A 15830-nucleotide genomic window follows, 5' to 3' on the forward strand; every position below is an offset into this window, starting at 1 on the left:
CGCTAGGCAACTATTTTCCTAGTTTTTGGGTACTATTTTCATGTTTTGGGCTAATATAAGCAACTATTTTGTTCAATTTTTTCTGTGGCAACCCTGTTATATATATTCTAATTTATTACTTTCCAATATATTATTTGCCTTTTTAGTTGTGATATTGCACAATAAAATGAGTTATTTGTATATAATATGAAACCTGGGGTACCAACTATTACAAATTATCCATAATTATTACGATTTCATAGTGAAGATTACGGTTTAGTAATAATAATTACTGTTTTTGAGATTTTCTGTAATCTGTTTAAATTAATTTTCCCCCTCTTCACTACCAAAAGTTTTGTTTCCAACAGATCTACCATAATTTTTTTTCTTCCCCTTAAACAATTCTAAAAGCAGTAAATAAAAAAAATTATTTGTTAGAAACAAGAAATGAAAATAGCAAAGAAATCTTATCTTACTTTCCAACAAGTTATCCTGGTCCAGATATAAATACAACAACTTAAAAACTTACGATTTTAAAAGAATCTGTTCGATTTTTTAAATATTTCTTTCATTGTAAAAGAAATAAGAAAAACTAGACTTATCAAAGTCAAAACAAGTATGTTTTTATTCAAAAATTCTGAAACGTGTTTCAAACGAAAAGGAGTTAGAGTGAGAAAAGGTCTTAAATTAATAGCTTTCACTTTAAATTTGCATCATCGAATATGGAGTAATAAAGTCGTATTCCATTTTATTTTCAGATTGCAACAAATCTTTATAACAATGACTATTAATTTATTTTAAAAAGTTATCAAAATACTCATTAAATTTGGGTTTTTTATTCACTAATTTTTATTGCATAGTTTTGATATATTTTAAATTTCAGTTATTTTTAAATGCTTAAATCATCTTTTTATTTTGAAATGATAAAACTTAATACTTCTTAAAAATCACAAAATTTGTTAGTTTGATTGTAAAGACCATTCATTAATTACTCATTGTTCAATTTATAATCTTGTTTTAGTCTTGTCTTTCATTTTTGCTGTCGCTTTTTTTGTTGTTGTAATATTTTCAATTTTTGATTGGAAAAATTATATTAAAGATAAACTTAGTGTCATTTCTCAGTTGTAAATTTTTCTCTTGTTCATTAAATTGCATTGTTTTTCATTTCTTATACATTTCATTTATTGTGAAATTATAAGTACTTTTACAATGTGCAATAAATTTTAGTAACTGTTTAATTTCTCAGTATCTTTCCCCTTTTATTTTGATCTTTGTTTCCAGATTATGATATATTATGTATACTTATTGTCTGTTTATTTTTGTATATATTTATTCTCATCATATACAATTTAGTTCCTTTCAAACATATTTCGATTTATCTTTGTATTGAAGGATTGATTTCCCAAGACAAGAAAATTCATGTTCCGAGGATTCTCATTATATGTGCGCAAAATTATACCGTTTAAGATCATTTCTGATCAACTTATCCTCATTTTGATTTTTTATTTGAAAATAATTGATGTTGTCCATATTTCTTTTTAAGAAATGTTGTGGAGAATTAAAGACATATGCTGCTCAATACAAAACTTTCAAACTAATAGATTGCACTATTTGTTTATCCTTCATTTATCCTTCTTAAAAATGATCTAAAATTACACAAAAAAGTATGTCCTGATTTTTAATTTGAACCACTTACAAAGCCTGGAAACTCTTGGGACTTTATCTACTCTCTTTATAGAAAAGCAAAAAGATACAATTCAAATCAGAATTTTTAGTAGTTAAAATACAGGACAATAAAAAGAGGCTCTAATTTAATCAAAAATTCAAACATTGATTCTGAATGATCAATTTTATAATAAAGTATAAGGTTTCAGTGCTGTATTAATTTAGTGCCTTAATCTAAGCGTAACTTTATAAATGTTAAGTCACGCATAATTTTATTAACATTCTATATACAATTGAGTATGCCTTAAAATTGAGCTAATTTGAATTTTAAAAATGTATATATTTTGTTATTATATTTCTGATTACCGATAACTAGTTTTGTTTTATTTTATAACCGGCGTTAAACAGCCGACCCGATTTTTCGGGTTTGCGGCCACTGATGTTCAACTCCGTAGCCTTGTCATTTTTAACCCTATCCAGAAGGCAAGGGAACTCCTGGATCAAGTATTGGGAGAAATTTTCCTTCATGGAGGACTTTTTGAATGAATTAACTTGTATTTGCGTTACATGCAGAGGAAAACCAAGAAGACCTCCCACAGGTAGCTCAATGCAGGGTGGCCACCCACCTGGAAAACCTGGAATTATCAGGGAATTTTTTTATACTGGAAAAAACCTAGAAATATCAGGGAAATTTGGATAAAAACCTGGAAAAATCAGGGAATTTTAAATTTCCAGCTTTTCTTTGATCATTTTTTTAATTTCACCAATTTAAATTATTTACTAATTTTCTTAATTTAAATTATTTCATCCAATATACCCACTTTTTTTAAATGTAAATGTATCGCCAAACAGTTGAAATATCATCAACTTAGCGATACTCTGCTTGCATCAAAATTTGCTCCGTTACAGCTCTGTTAAACTAGAATGCTGCATAAAATTCTGCCACGGTTGCTAAACGAATGTAGAAACCTTTGACTGCTATGGGACTGTGCAATTTAGGAAAGTTTCTGGTGGAGGTGGAAAAAGGGATTAGGAAATTAGCTTCTGTTTTTAAATTCTGTCCTTGGGCTGAATCCATTTATGGTTCAAGTTTGTTCCGATGCTTTGGTGGTAATTTTTTTTTCTATTTTGACAAAATGTTTTTGTATTTTTAATTGTATGAAATTCTCCAAAAATGAGTTGGTTATAATTTAATAATAATAGACTTTATTAAATTATAACTATGTATCATTAATAATAGACACCCTTTTTTGGAAAGCTTTTCTACTCCCATTCAAAGAAATCTATGAATTATTTTTTCTCAGCAAACCAACCAATCACATTTTTTTACAATCGCTCATGTATGTCGACAAATCTTTACAATTGTTGTATTAATGATTTTTGATTCAAAATTTTGTACCAAAACATTAAAGATTAAATAAAAAATCTTGCCAAATAGTAAAAAAAAAATATTTTTTTCAAGATGATATGTTAAAAAAATAATATTTTGAATAAAATATTTTATAATACCGACACTTTTCTTGTACACATCCTACACGTTATTTTTATCTGGAAAACCTGGAAAAATCAGGGAAATTTGAAATCTGATTTGAGTGGCCACCCTGCAATGGTAAGAGGACTCTATTTCATGATCCGTCTATAACTGAGAATATTTTACACCAGCACTGTTGTCGGTGCAAGCCGGGTGTGGAATTCGTATTGACCAGCCATCGCTGGGATTCGAACCCTGTTCATCTTGTTGGAAGGCGGACACTCTATCCCCTGAGTCATCACGGCTTCGATAACTAGTTTGGAAAGTTTACACCCCAGTTTAAAAAAATAACAGTATTTTATTGTTTGTTCTTATTCCTGAATTGTGTTTCTAATAGAACAATCAGAGCTGAAGAAAATGTGAGATCCCCTCCGCAGTCTCATCAAGAAGAGGATTATGAGATTTTGTATTCTGATTTGGAACCAGCAATTGCTGAAGCTAGATTTTCCATGCCATTGGTTGATATTGATACTCCTGGTCCTGTAACTGACACCCAACAGCCAGAGAGAAGATCACATCGGATGCCTGAAGGTTGCTTTCTCTATGTCATATATTTTTTTAAATTGAAATATGAATTATTTATGCATTTAAAAAAAAACAATTATTCTTTTATCCAAAAATCTATATGAAATCCTTTATAGTATCATTTTTTTAAAAAATATTTTTGAGATTATAATTGGTTTATAAAACGAAATTAATTTATTACCTAAAACTAATTTAATTTTTAAGGCCGTTTTTGCGATAGGAAGATGGATGGGATTTTAAAAGTTCTATTGACTTTGAAAGTAATGGTCATAAACCTGAACTTCTATGCCTATAAATAACCAAATTTATAAATTCTGTGTTTAGAATTACAAAAAGAACTCAATGAAACATGTAATGTAGAACAGAAAACAGCTCCCTGTGTTGCCTTTGTTTGATGCAGCACAAACCTGCTGTGTTCCCAGATATATGTAAACAGAGCCGTTTATTCTTAAATTTTATTTATATCCTTAATATGTATATATATTTATTTAATTTTCTAAATTATCAGTTGATGGACAGTATGCTTTCAATAAGCAATAAAAACTCACCCATTAAAAATTTTAGCCTACTGGTTAACTCAAAAGTAACAAAAATTTTCAGAACTTTTTTTTTGTATGATTTAGTTCTACCAATTGTTTATCTTTTAGTTTGAGATTTTAAATATTTGACATTTCAAAGAGTATTTAATACCTACAAATAATTGCAGCACCCCTCCATGTTTTCATTAAATTGTTATAGATGAAGAATTGTTTAAAAATCTGAACTTTGACTTTATGATTTTGAGTAGAAACAAGTTTAAAGATGCTTTATAAACATTCACTGTGTTTTATAAAATAGTTTGCTTTGTTAAGGAAGTAAAAGGAGCAAAAGTTTATAAACTAAACACAATAAAATAAGCAAAATACATTACTCAAACAGGCAATCCTTCCTATGCTGTGTGATCTTCCGCAGCTATTTTTAGAATCACATCTATTTTCCACATCTGTTTGTATCTATTTTTTTAGAAGTAAATCAATATTTTTTAAACAAAGTACTTTTTTCTCTTCTCAATAGTATTATTAAAATAGTGATAGAAACTCAATGTTTGTAAAATACCACCTATTTTAATACTTTATGTAAAATATGTCTGTAAACAAGGTTGCTACCTGTTAAAATTGACCCAATAAATCAGGAAAATTTAAGGAGTTTTAGTGATCATCCTGAAATAATTTTTTGTAACACATGAAACTGATGTGGAAAACAAGTGTTTACCTTTTCATATAATCATAACATTTCAGAGTGTTTTGTTTCACCTGAGCGTACTCCACCTCCACCATCTCCACCTCCTATGAGTGAAATTCTGGACGAAGCTTATGAATTGATCAAGGAGACTGCTGGTGCTAGCATCATACCCAATGTCACCACTTTCAGTGCAGTGCTGAAGAAAACACATGCCACTAAGAAACGTGTAGCCTCTCTTTTCAACTCATTGCTCAGTAAGAAAATTCTTTCTCATTGCTTTAAAATGTTTTATTATGCACTCCAGAGCATTAAATGCATGATATTTTCGAAGAGTCACCTTTAACGTTTTTAAATCTTAGTAGAGATCTTCCCTGTTTTATTATGACACATTGCTTGTTTTCAATTTGATCAATTTTACTATGTCTGATTACTTGTTAAGAATTCGCCAAATGTTATTTTCTTAGACAATGAAAAGTGCATCAGCTTCAGGATTAAAAGTACTTGTTCTAGTCTTAAATTAGATACAGAAAATTTTTAAACTAATCAACTCAGAACTAAAGCAGGTGGTGATTCATTGTTTATTGTCCATTTAAAAAAAAAGATTCAAATTTAAATTTTTTTTTATGTTTAGTAATACAACTTAGTTTTTATGTGCCTTTTTATGTTTATTTTCTTGAAAATTTGAATCACTTTAATATGAAAGCATGACTTTTAGCATTCATTTTCAAGTTTTTGCAAATCTTTAGTAATCATTCAGTTTTTATACATTACTTTTTATGAGGTGTATCTAATGAATATTGAATACTACTGTTATGTACATAGCTGCCAACTTTTACGCATTTTGTGTAAAATTTGTGTTTTTACATTTAAATGGGTAGTAAAATGTATGCTTCGTATTTCTTTCTGGGATTTTTTAATTTAATTTAAAATGGTTTTGAACACCACTACTTATAAGTGCATGATAATATACAATATTATTTTTGAAGAAAACAGATATTTCTGTTTATAATGGTAATTCAATTTTTATTTTACTTTCGCCGGAAAAAAATCATCCTTCGAGAGACTAAAATTTGACAGGTTTTCAGTGAAAAAAAGAAAAACAGCTTTTAAAAAATGGTTCCCTTTTTGTGTGTAGATAGCCTCAGAACGGATATTATTAATGGGGCTAACTGTAATAGAAGTTCAGGATGATCCTCTTGCTTAGTAGCACGGGATTTCAAATCCTCATTGAAACTGATGTTCTCAAATGATATCGTAGGAGGCAAACAGCTAAAAGTCAACGATAGAACGATTTTAAAATTCATAGAACCATGTTTCAAGAAAAGTTCCTTGAAAAAGTTTTCAATCGTTTTTCAAGAAAAGACCATGTGACTAGGTAATTCAATTCAGTGTCAAATAGTTTCGTATTGTAAGATAATAAGCTACTGTTTTCAAAAAATCTTGAGAAAAACTTTTAAAATCTTTTTTTTAATTTTATATATTTTTAACTGTTCATTCACTAGTTTACCTATCAAGTGTTCTAAACTTTTGTTTTTAGTTGAGAATAATAATAATAATAATTAAATAAACTAAGTAAATAAATAAAAAAATAACACTTCAATGTTATATTTTTTTATTTATTTGTGAATTTGTGTATAATATTATTAATATTAGGTCTCATAGTAAGATAATAAAATTAAGTATATGTTCACGCAATCCAAAAGTGTCTCCAGACTCATAGTATTTGAGTACAGAATGATTGACAAAAAACATTTAACTATTTAACATATTTATTTATTCGTGACAAAGCAAAATATTCATGCACGTTAACATTAAGAACATTAGAGGAAGATTAATCTAAATAGTTATAAGAAAGAACTGCATTGATATTAGTACTAAACATACCATAACTAGTAAAAAAACCCGGTTATTTTTGTTGTACTGTATTGTAAAGTGTTGGCACGTTTAGTGTTAAGTAATTATTATCATATTGAGAATGAAATAATATTAATGATTTTGCTCCCGTAATTCTTCACAACTTTTTTTGTCAAACTTCGGTAATTATGTTTCATTTTTATTAACAAATGAAATTACTTTAAAAGATTTCCTACTGTCACTGTAATTGTTTATTTTCATTGTAAAGTGATAGTCGCCAACAATGGGATCACTAATTTTTGGGGTAAATGAGCAGTTTCATCTTTTCTCTTCAGTAGAAGCACGCATACAACTAAACAACCTCCCATAAATTTGATTATGTTGTCTGCTTTTTTCCCTACCTACTTTTTTTTTCGTGGATAACTTTTTGTAATGTTACGAGAAAAAAAGTTTCCACAAATGTAGAGAATCTCTACCAATGCATCCGTGCGTCTATGTTAGATTAGAATCAAGTAGTAAATACACTGATTTGAATTTTGTTAACATGAATTATTGTACTTCAGATTATGGAAAGTTGAATCTCTGTTATAAAATAATCTGTATAACGTAGGTGCCACTCTTCAGTCTTGAGGACTGAAATCAGTTCACTGATTTTCCATCCTCCAATAAATATTTATTTTTGATTTGTTTTCCAAATTAAGTTAAAAATATTAACTTTTATTTTAAAAATGTATAAAGATTGTTTTCTGTTAAAATAAATAAATTTTTTTTATTATTTTTAATAAAAACATAGTTTTCTTTCATATTTATCGCAACATGATCATGTAATTATATCACATCACAATAAAAGAATTAAATTGACTGAATTACTTTAGTTTGTGTTTCTTATGAGGCATTTTTAAGATAATAGGCAAAGTTAAAATAAGATTATTTTTAAAAATATTAAATGGGTCGATTTTGGACAAAGTATTTATAATAAAATGTAAAATGAGTAGAAATATAAATAACTCCAAGAAAAAGTTAGTGGTGCAATTCAGCAAGTAGCAAAAAAAACAACAAAAAAAAAACAAGGTTAGCTTTTTTTGTTGTTGTTTTAGAAAAAAAACCAATACAATGAAGAAAATATGTTTTTGAAAAAATAATCAATCATTGGTATAATATGTGGACCACTACTATGGAAACTGAGCTATAAATTTCTGAATATTTTTTTAAGTAGTGCTAGACCCTGTTAATTTGTCAAAAAGTAAGTTCAGCCTTAAAATTTTTCTAAAGTGGCACCATAGTATTATGATTAAAAAGTTTGTTTTTATTAAACATTGAACATCAAACATTGTTTCAATTTAAATCCTATCTAATTAAAATAAAGCTCTTTGAAAAAAAATTAAGCTTTTACACATAATTTGGAGAATTTACTTATTAAGAACATAGTTCTTAAAAATCTTTTTAGGTTTTCATAACTGCAGTGTAAAGAACCAATTCAGATTATTTCTTTCTCTTAATTTGATGTGAACGTGGATAATATAAAACTGATTAATTGCCTCTTTTATCATTCTAACAAGTTTTCATAGTTTTTCTTAATGTAGCACAAATGAAAGTTAGTTTCAAAGCATCGAACTCCATGAAGACAAGTTAGTCTAAATACTACTTTTAGAAGTCTTTTGAGCTGGATTTAAAATTTTAAGACTATGAAATTGGAACAATAGTACTAGAAATCCCCAAATAAAGCAACAAAGGAACTATAATATGTAGGTAAAATTCCCAACCCAATGGGGAGAACTGCAACAGGGATTTAAAAGGATATTGATGTAATAAAATTAAACAGCAAGATTTGTAGGACACATTTTTTGTTTAAATACAACTAGCCCAACACATGAAAAATTCAAGCACAAACAAATTGGTTACAGGGCTAAAAGACTTCCAAAACTTCCACTCCATTATCATTTTAAAACCATCAGGGTATTGAACTGGTAAGACCTGGTAAAAAAAAAAAAACATAGAGAAATGTTCTAGAGAATGCCAGAAGCAAAGGAGGATGAAAATTCCCAACATTAACAGCCTTACGTGATCTATATTGGAGCATTAAAATAAAGTAGAATTCATTGTAGTTTTTTTTTTCTTGTTAAGCATTCTCTGGAACATTCCTCAAATTTTTTTTTGTAACAATTTACACTTTAGTAAAAAAAAAAAATTTAAAATAAATAAAACTAATCAAAACTGAATGGTTCTTTAATATAATATATTTTATGATGCCATTTCAAAATTAATTTCTTTTAATCATAGGTCTCCATGCAGAAGGAAAAATCATTGTACAACAGCCAATGGCAGGGGCAGAAATTTTCATTGAACTTTAATCTTAAATTTCATCTTGTATTTAAGTTTACGTTCTTGGCTCAATTTTTTGCAATATCATAATTTTCCTGTTTTACAATTTCTGTGATTTCATTTATATTTAACTTTTATATTTTAGTATTTTTATTGATATTTTTTATTTATATTTTATACTGCATTTGTTTACTGCTGCATTTTTCATGTCATTTTACATATTTGATCTTTTTAAAAAAATTTTTGTGATACATTAATTTTATATTGATGAAAAATTTCATCTTTTATTGTCATTGTACTCTACTGGGCGGCTTATTTTTTTTTTTTATTTTTTTTTTTGTGGTAAGAAGTGTTTTCTGTCTATATCTTTTTTCTTTGTCTTTTTTTTCAGTTATAGTTCCTGTGATTTCATTTATTTTTAACTGTTATTTTTTAGTTTATTGAGATTTTTTATTTCTTTGTTATACTGTATTTGTTAACTGCTACATTTTCCATGTATTTTATCGTTTTCAGTGTTATATGAAATTCATATTCAACCTATGAAAGAACTGATATATTTTACCTAATTGCATAAAATGAATTTTTTTAAAAAATAATACTTTTTTTCCCCTTAATGCTATTTTGAATAAATGTTGCTTTTCTGAACATATTTCTCAGTTTAACTTCTAAATTTTTTTTATTGCAAACCTTTGATCGTATTTTACTTTTATGGCTTTCAGAATCATGAAATCAAAATATTTAAATTAAATAGATAAAAACAAGATTAAACATCTGTGCTCGGGTGCAGCCTTTAAAAGGTATTGAATTCATTAAAAATAATTAAAATCCAAATAAAATGTTTTTTGGAAATATTTCTAGTTTCTTTTGCAAATTATACACTTCATTGTTTTCTGGACCAACTTTACGAATTTCATGATGCTTAGAACTTTATCGCATTTCAAAATTTTTTGAGACTTTAAGGTCAGAAATGTAAAAACTTTTGAAACTCAGAATGAAACTTTTATATATCAGTATATTTAGTATTTTTATTGAGATTTATTTATATGTTATACTGTATTTGTTTACTGCTAAATTTTTCATGTCATTTTGCATATTTTATAATTTTAAAATTTTTTTTAGTGATGCATAAATTTCATGTTCATGAAGAATTTCATCTTTTATTGTCATTGTACTCTGTTTTAAGTGGTTGGCTTAATTTTTTTGTGATAAGAAGTCTTTCCTGTTTTTATCTTTTTTTTAAAGGTATAGTTCCTGTGATTTCATATTTTTTATTTTAAACTTTTATTTTTTTAGTTTATTAAATTTTTTTATTTCTTTGTTATACTGTATTTGTTAACTGCTACATTTTTCATGTATTTTATATTTTTAAAAGTTTTCAGTGTTATATAAAATTCATATCCAACTCATGAAAGAACTGACATATTTTACCTAAGTGTATGAAATGTATTTTTTTAAAAAAAAAAAAAAACTTTTTTCCCCTTGATGTTATTTTGAATAAATGTTGCTTTTCTAAACATATTTCTCAGTTTAACTCTAAATTTATTTTTATTGCAAACCTTTGATCGTATTTTACATTTTATGGCTTTCAGAAGCATGAAATCAAAATATTTAAATAAAATAGATAAAGACAAGAGTAAACATCTGTGCTCGGGTGCAGCCTTTAAAAGGCATTGAATTCATTAAAAATAATTAAATTCCGAATAAAATGTCATTCTTTATTAAACATTTCTACTTTTTTTGCTAATTAAGGACCTCATTGTTTTCTGGACCAACTTTACAAATTTCATGATACTTAGAAATTTATCACATTTCAAAATTTTTCAAGACTTTAAGGTTGGAAATGTAAAAATTAAAAAAAAAAAACTCTAGAAAATATTCTAGAAAGAACCTCTTTCTGACGACAGGCTGTGCCTTGTCCGGCCGAAATAATATAGAAGGAGCTACGATTTAGAGCCAGAGCATTTTATTTCTTAAAGCCTTTTGAAGCTTGGTCATAACCAACCATTTGTTCTGAGTATGTTTGTGTAATTTTACATCTCAATGCATACGTCATCGACAGTCCATACGAGAGCTGGCGACAATGTGCATGCTTTAGGACATATCTGTAAATTACAATTGGACCTTTGAAAAGTAAAAAAAATTGAAATTGAAAATGTGCTCGATATTCATTCCATCGAATTCATGGACTACCCTATTTTCCTATTCGGGAGAGTCCCTCAGTGGACTGATCGTCAAGACATGGTTCCCAGCAAATCACTGAAGTCAAGCATTACTGGCTGCGATCAGTGTGCGGGTGGGTCACCACTTGGATCAGTCTGAGTAGGGACCAAGGACGTGCTGTATTGGTCCTCGTTAAAGTGCTCAACTTCGCAAGCAGGTTGTCGGGCTACCAAAGCAGGGGTGCTATCCCCTCTTCAGAGGAATAAAATTGTGATGGCATGTCTTAGGATCATTCTCAGGGATGTTTCCCAGACTGTCGCCTATAGCCCATTGTGCAGCTCTCGTGCGACGTGAATGAACTACAATTACAACAACCTAATCGGGAGAGTTTCCTTTTGAGCAACATTCTTCACGATGTCTACCTTAAGCTCCTGAGATGCCATCCGCAAATAATCTTGTTGATCATCAAGGGGGAAAGAACAAAGATATTACATGCGATGGGGATGCGCCAGGACTTTTCGTTTTACCACCTGCAATATTGGACTATGGTCATGTGGTCACCACAATAGTGATTTGGTAAGTGACTGCAGGACGGTCAAATGTATTGCTTACCGCAGATGGTTATGGTACCGTCGGGAATTTTAATTGAAAATGGTCCTTTTTTTCTTCCTTTTTCAGAATAATGGTAAAAAAAAATGCGGGAAGCCTCTTTTGAGGCTTGGATAGGGTGAAACGCATCATTAAACTTTCTGTAAAGGAATGTAATTACAGACCGACCACGAAACTTGTCTTGAAAGTGGCTGGTGGTATTTTAAATTTCATCTATTCCCTGAACATTAGTTTCTTAAAGAGTCAGAGTTTTATTCCATTTGTTTCATGCAGATGTTGGAGTTTTTCAAGACCAGGTTCTGCCATGAGTTTCACAAGAGCTGTTTGTATCATTGGTTGACAGAGCATCAATGTTGCCCACTTTGCAGAAGAAATTTGTTTCCCTTAGAATATATCTGGTCTGGATTAAATTTTGAACTCGCAAAAAAGTGGGACAGGCCCTAAATAGGGTGCCTGTCCCATTTTGTAACATTCTAGGTATCAATGGTTCATCACTCTAGGTACCATGGAAATTTTTAATTTAAATGCTTGCGAACCTCGTAAAGAAGAATTTAACTTCTAAACATTTGTTTTCCATTGGCTTACAGTTGCATTGCAACCATGTTGGTAGGTATTTTTTTAAGATAGTCTGAACATCAAATTTGGAAAAAAAATTGCATTTTTACTTCAGAATCTCTTGGCATTACATGAAAAAAAAACTTTTCTTTGCCTCAATGAAAGGGAAAAAAAAAATCAAAAAAATTTCACGACCTTTAAAAAATGAAAATTATGTCTGGAAATTTATTAAAAATGTTTGCTCATAAACCCCAGGTATCGCAGGCGTGTCAAATTACCAGCGGGAACATTTGTATTTTTTTCAGCCAAAATTCGGTCGTTTCTTGTTTTTGATTTTTTCCTGCTGCGGTCATGGTGTTCAGGTGTTCTTTTGCGTGACTGTATCCAAGTGCTTTCTCGAATTGGGAGTAATGGAGTCCAGAGAGGCACTTGAAAAGGTCCTTCAGAAGGATGAAATTTTTCAGAAATCCTAGTAATACTTCATTGGTTTTGTTATTCATAACTTGATTCACACCATTTCCAAAAAAATTTCAAACATTATTTAAAACGTTAAATATTTTATCTTCAATTTTTAAACATTTTCTTTTTTTTGTCTGATAAATAAAGTGGGCCATTCTAAAAATTCTAATTTATTGCAAGAAATTAAAGAATTACTTTTGTTAGTCCATACTTTTGTTATCTATAAAATATAGTTGCAAGCAAATTTATATTGTTTATAATATCTTAACTTACTTATATATATGTAAAGTTATGTCTTTAAAGGCTAGATAATTGAAGAGACTTAGGCAGCTACTGTTAAAAAGGCGTTTTATTTCGTTAGATGGAGTATTACAAACATTATGCGTGGGATAATTACATCAGGTTTCCCACTTTGCAGGGAATGTTTGGATTTGGCCCAGCTTTATCTAGCCATTGAAAATATGGAAAAGACACGCAATTTTGCCTGTCCTGAGCTTTTAAAGTGAGATTCTGAGAGGGCGTGGTTGCAAGGATCTTCTTATCTCAATGAAACGTCATTCAATTTATAAAATTTAAAGGTTTTGATTCGCTAAAAGTATCTCGCCACTCTGACGGTGGGAACNCAATACAATATGAAATATCTTTTATCTGGCCTTATCTGGTTCATCTTGACTTTTTATGGCTCTTTGTGAGAGACCGACTTCTACATCTTAAACTTGATAAGAAACATATGTTTTAAGCTTACCAGTTAATATAGAAAGACTCGCATGAGAAATTCTATATTACATCCCCCCCTCTCCAAAAAAATTTTATTTCATTATTAAATTTAGAAAAATTATGGTTAATTACTTGCAACCCTTTCCATCAGAATTTTCTATAAAATTAAAACAAAATACACATTAAATTATCAAATGAAAAGCTTCAAGCAAAACAAAAATAACAAATCTAAAGTAAGAGCTGTGCACAAGAAAACATGCATAGCTATTAAGTATAACATTATGTAATGTTTACATCAAATTATCTTGTATAGGTAATGTATAAAAATTTATGCACACATAAACATATAGCAAAAACATAAACAAAAAGATTTAGAGTCTCTTATCTTATTAAGTATTTTTTTCTTCGAAAAATTCTGTTTAATAACACCACAAAATGCTGTAAGTGAAGATTCTTTTTGTTTTTTAAGTTAATATAAAGAAAACAAATCAAAAATAATAAACTAAAAAACACATAAACAGAATTTCATTATTCACATATATTTCTAAAGTGAATGAAAGAAATAAGAAAAGGACACAAATGTGTCGTTACTGTAGAATTTAATATTCTAGTACCTTTAAGGGCTTGTTACTGGATACAAAATTGTAGTCCCCAAAAGAAGGAGAACAATCCTGTATCTCAGCAATATTGATACGGAAGATCCTATCTTAACGTACACAACAATGAAAAATATTATTTAGTTTTGGTTAGATCATATGAGAATTTCGTCCCCTATTTATTTTGAATTCGGGTAAACACACCCTCTGTAGAAATTTTGAGGGGTCTGATCTTCCCTCAAGAAAGGGGTCACATGTTCAAACGAACCATGTACCTAATAATTTCATATCATAAACTTTATATAATGCAAAACAAATCATATCTTTGTTTTACTCTTTAATATTTACATTTTCTATTTAATAAATTTATTCATGATTAAGCTTTAACTTCTCTGGTACATAATATTTTCTTAGTTTAGAAACAAGTACAATTTCTGCTTTTTCTTTAGTATGACTATTCTTTTTATTTATTTCGTAATTTACATCAGACATCTTTTGAATGATGATATAAGGACTACTAAAAGTTGGAGAGAGTTTTCTAGTGTTAGGATATTTAAACTCTTCATATATGACTGTGTCACCTGGTGAAAAGTTTATATCTACAAATCTAGAATTGTAATAAACTTTATTTTTCTCGTGATATCTTTTTGTGTTTTCGATAGCTATTTTCCTAGCTTCTTCAAGTGGAGGATAAATATCCTCTTTTAAAGGATTTTCATATGGAACTATGCCATTTAATAAATATGCCGGCGGGAATTCCGTAACTGAGTGAGGAGTTAAATTATATTCCTGAACAACTTCTTTTAATAATTTAGGCCACGGTATCCTGGAAGAATTTTCATTAATTTTGCATTTTAAACGCGTGATGATTGTTTGTTCTAATCTCTCTACTTTGCCATTAGTTTCAGGCCTATGGGCTGTAGTTAAAAGTTGTTTAACTTTATGATGCTTATTAAGTTTTTTGAAATGCGAAGATGTAAAAGCTGCATTTCTATCACTTAAGAGTTTTGCAGGTATTTGATTTTGAAAAATTTGATGAAGAAAAGTGATATAAGTTTCTGTTGTAATAGATTTTGAAGCGAATGCCCATATAAATCTTGTCATATGATCAATAATTAAGGTCAAATATTTTTTTGTTGAATTATAATGGTTAAGACCACCAACACTATCAATTGCAAGCAAATCAAATGGTTTATCAACAGGAAGCATTGCTTGTAAAAGCCCAAATCTTTTTTGTCGGGGCTTCTTATTTAATTGACAAGTGTGACAATGTTTAATAAATTTAGTGATATCAGAAGTAATGTTTTGCCAATAATATACCGGAGTTAATAAGTTAATCGTTTTTTGAATACAATGATGTCCAAATTTTTCATGAGTAATTTTAACCGTAATGAAAAAGGTACTACAATTTTAGTAAATCCTTTTTTACGAAGGCATAATACATCATTAATTTCTACAAATTTTCCAGTTAAATTGTCACATTTTTGAGCCTCTATAATTTCATTTAATTGCAAAAGATGTGATACTTGACCTCCATCATTGTTTACATTTACATTTGAATCTGGTGTTTCTCTCGAAAGCATATCTGCTTCTATATTTGTACTACCTTTTGTATATTTTACAACGTAATCATACAT

The 15830-nt window shown here is 28.9% G+C and overlaps 1 protein-coding gene across 1 annotated transcript in view; it reads left to right on the forward strand.

Moving 5' to 3' along the window:
• Positions 1-10076, forward strand: part of LOC107448911 (meiotic recombination protein REC8 homolog) — a gene marked incomplete in the record, with an annotated part of 134317 nt that extends 124241 nt beyond the window's left edge. Inside the window, 3 exon segments of the mRNA XM_071184357.1 lie at positions 3513-3706; positions 4978-5175; positions 9056-10076. Of these exon segments, the coding sequence (XP_071040458.1) occupies positions 3513-3706; positions 4978-5175; positions 9056-9126 (463 nt within the window).
• Between the last annotated feature and the right edge of the window lie 5754 nt (positions 10077-15830).

The sequence above is a fragment of the Parasteatoda tepidariorum genome, chromosome 8 (assembly GCF_043381705.1).
Source record: "Parasteatoda tepidariorum isolate YZ-2023 chromosome 8, CAS_Ptep_4.0, whole genome shotgun sequence".
Classification (NCBI taxonomy): domain Eukaryota; kingdom Metazoa; phylum Arthropoda; class Arachnida; order Araneae; family Theridiidae; genus Parasteatoda; species Parasteatoda tepidariorum.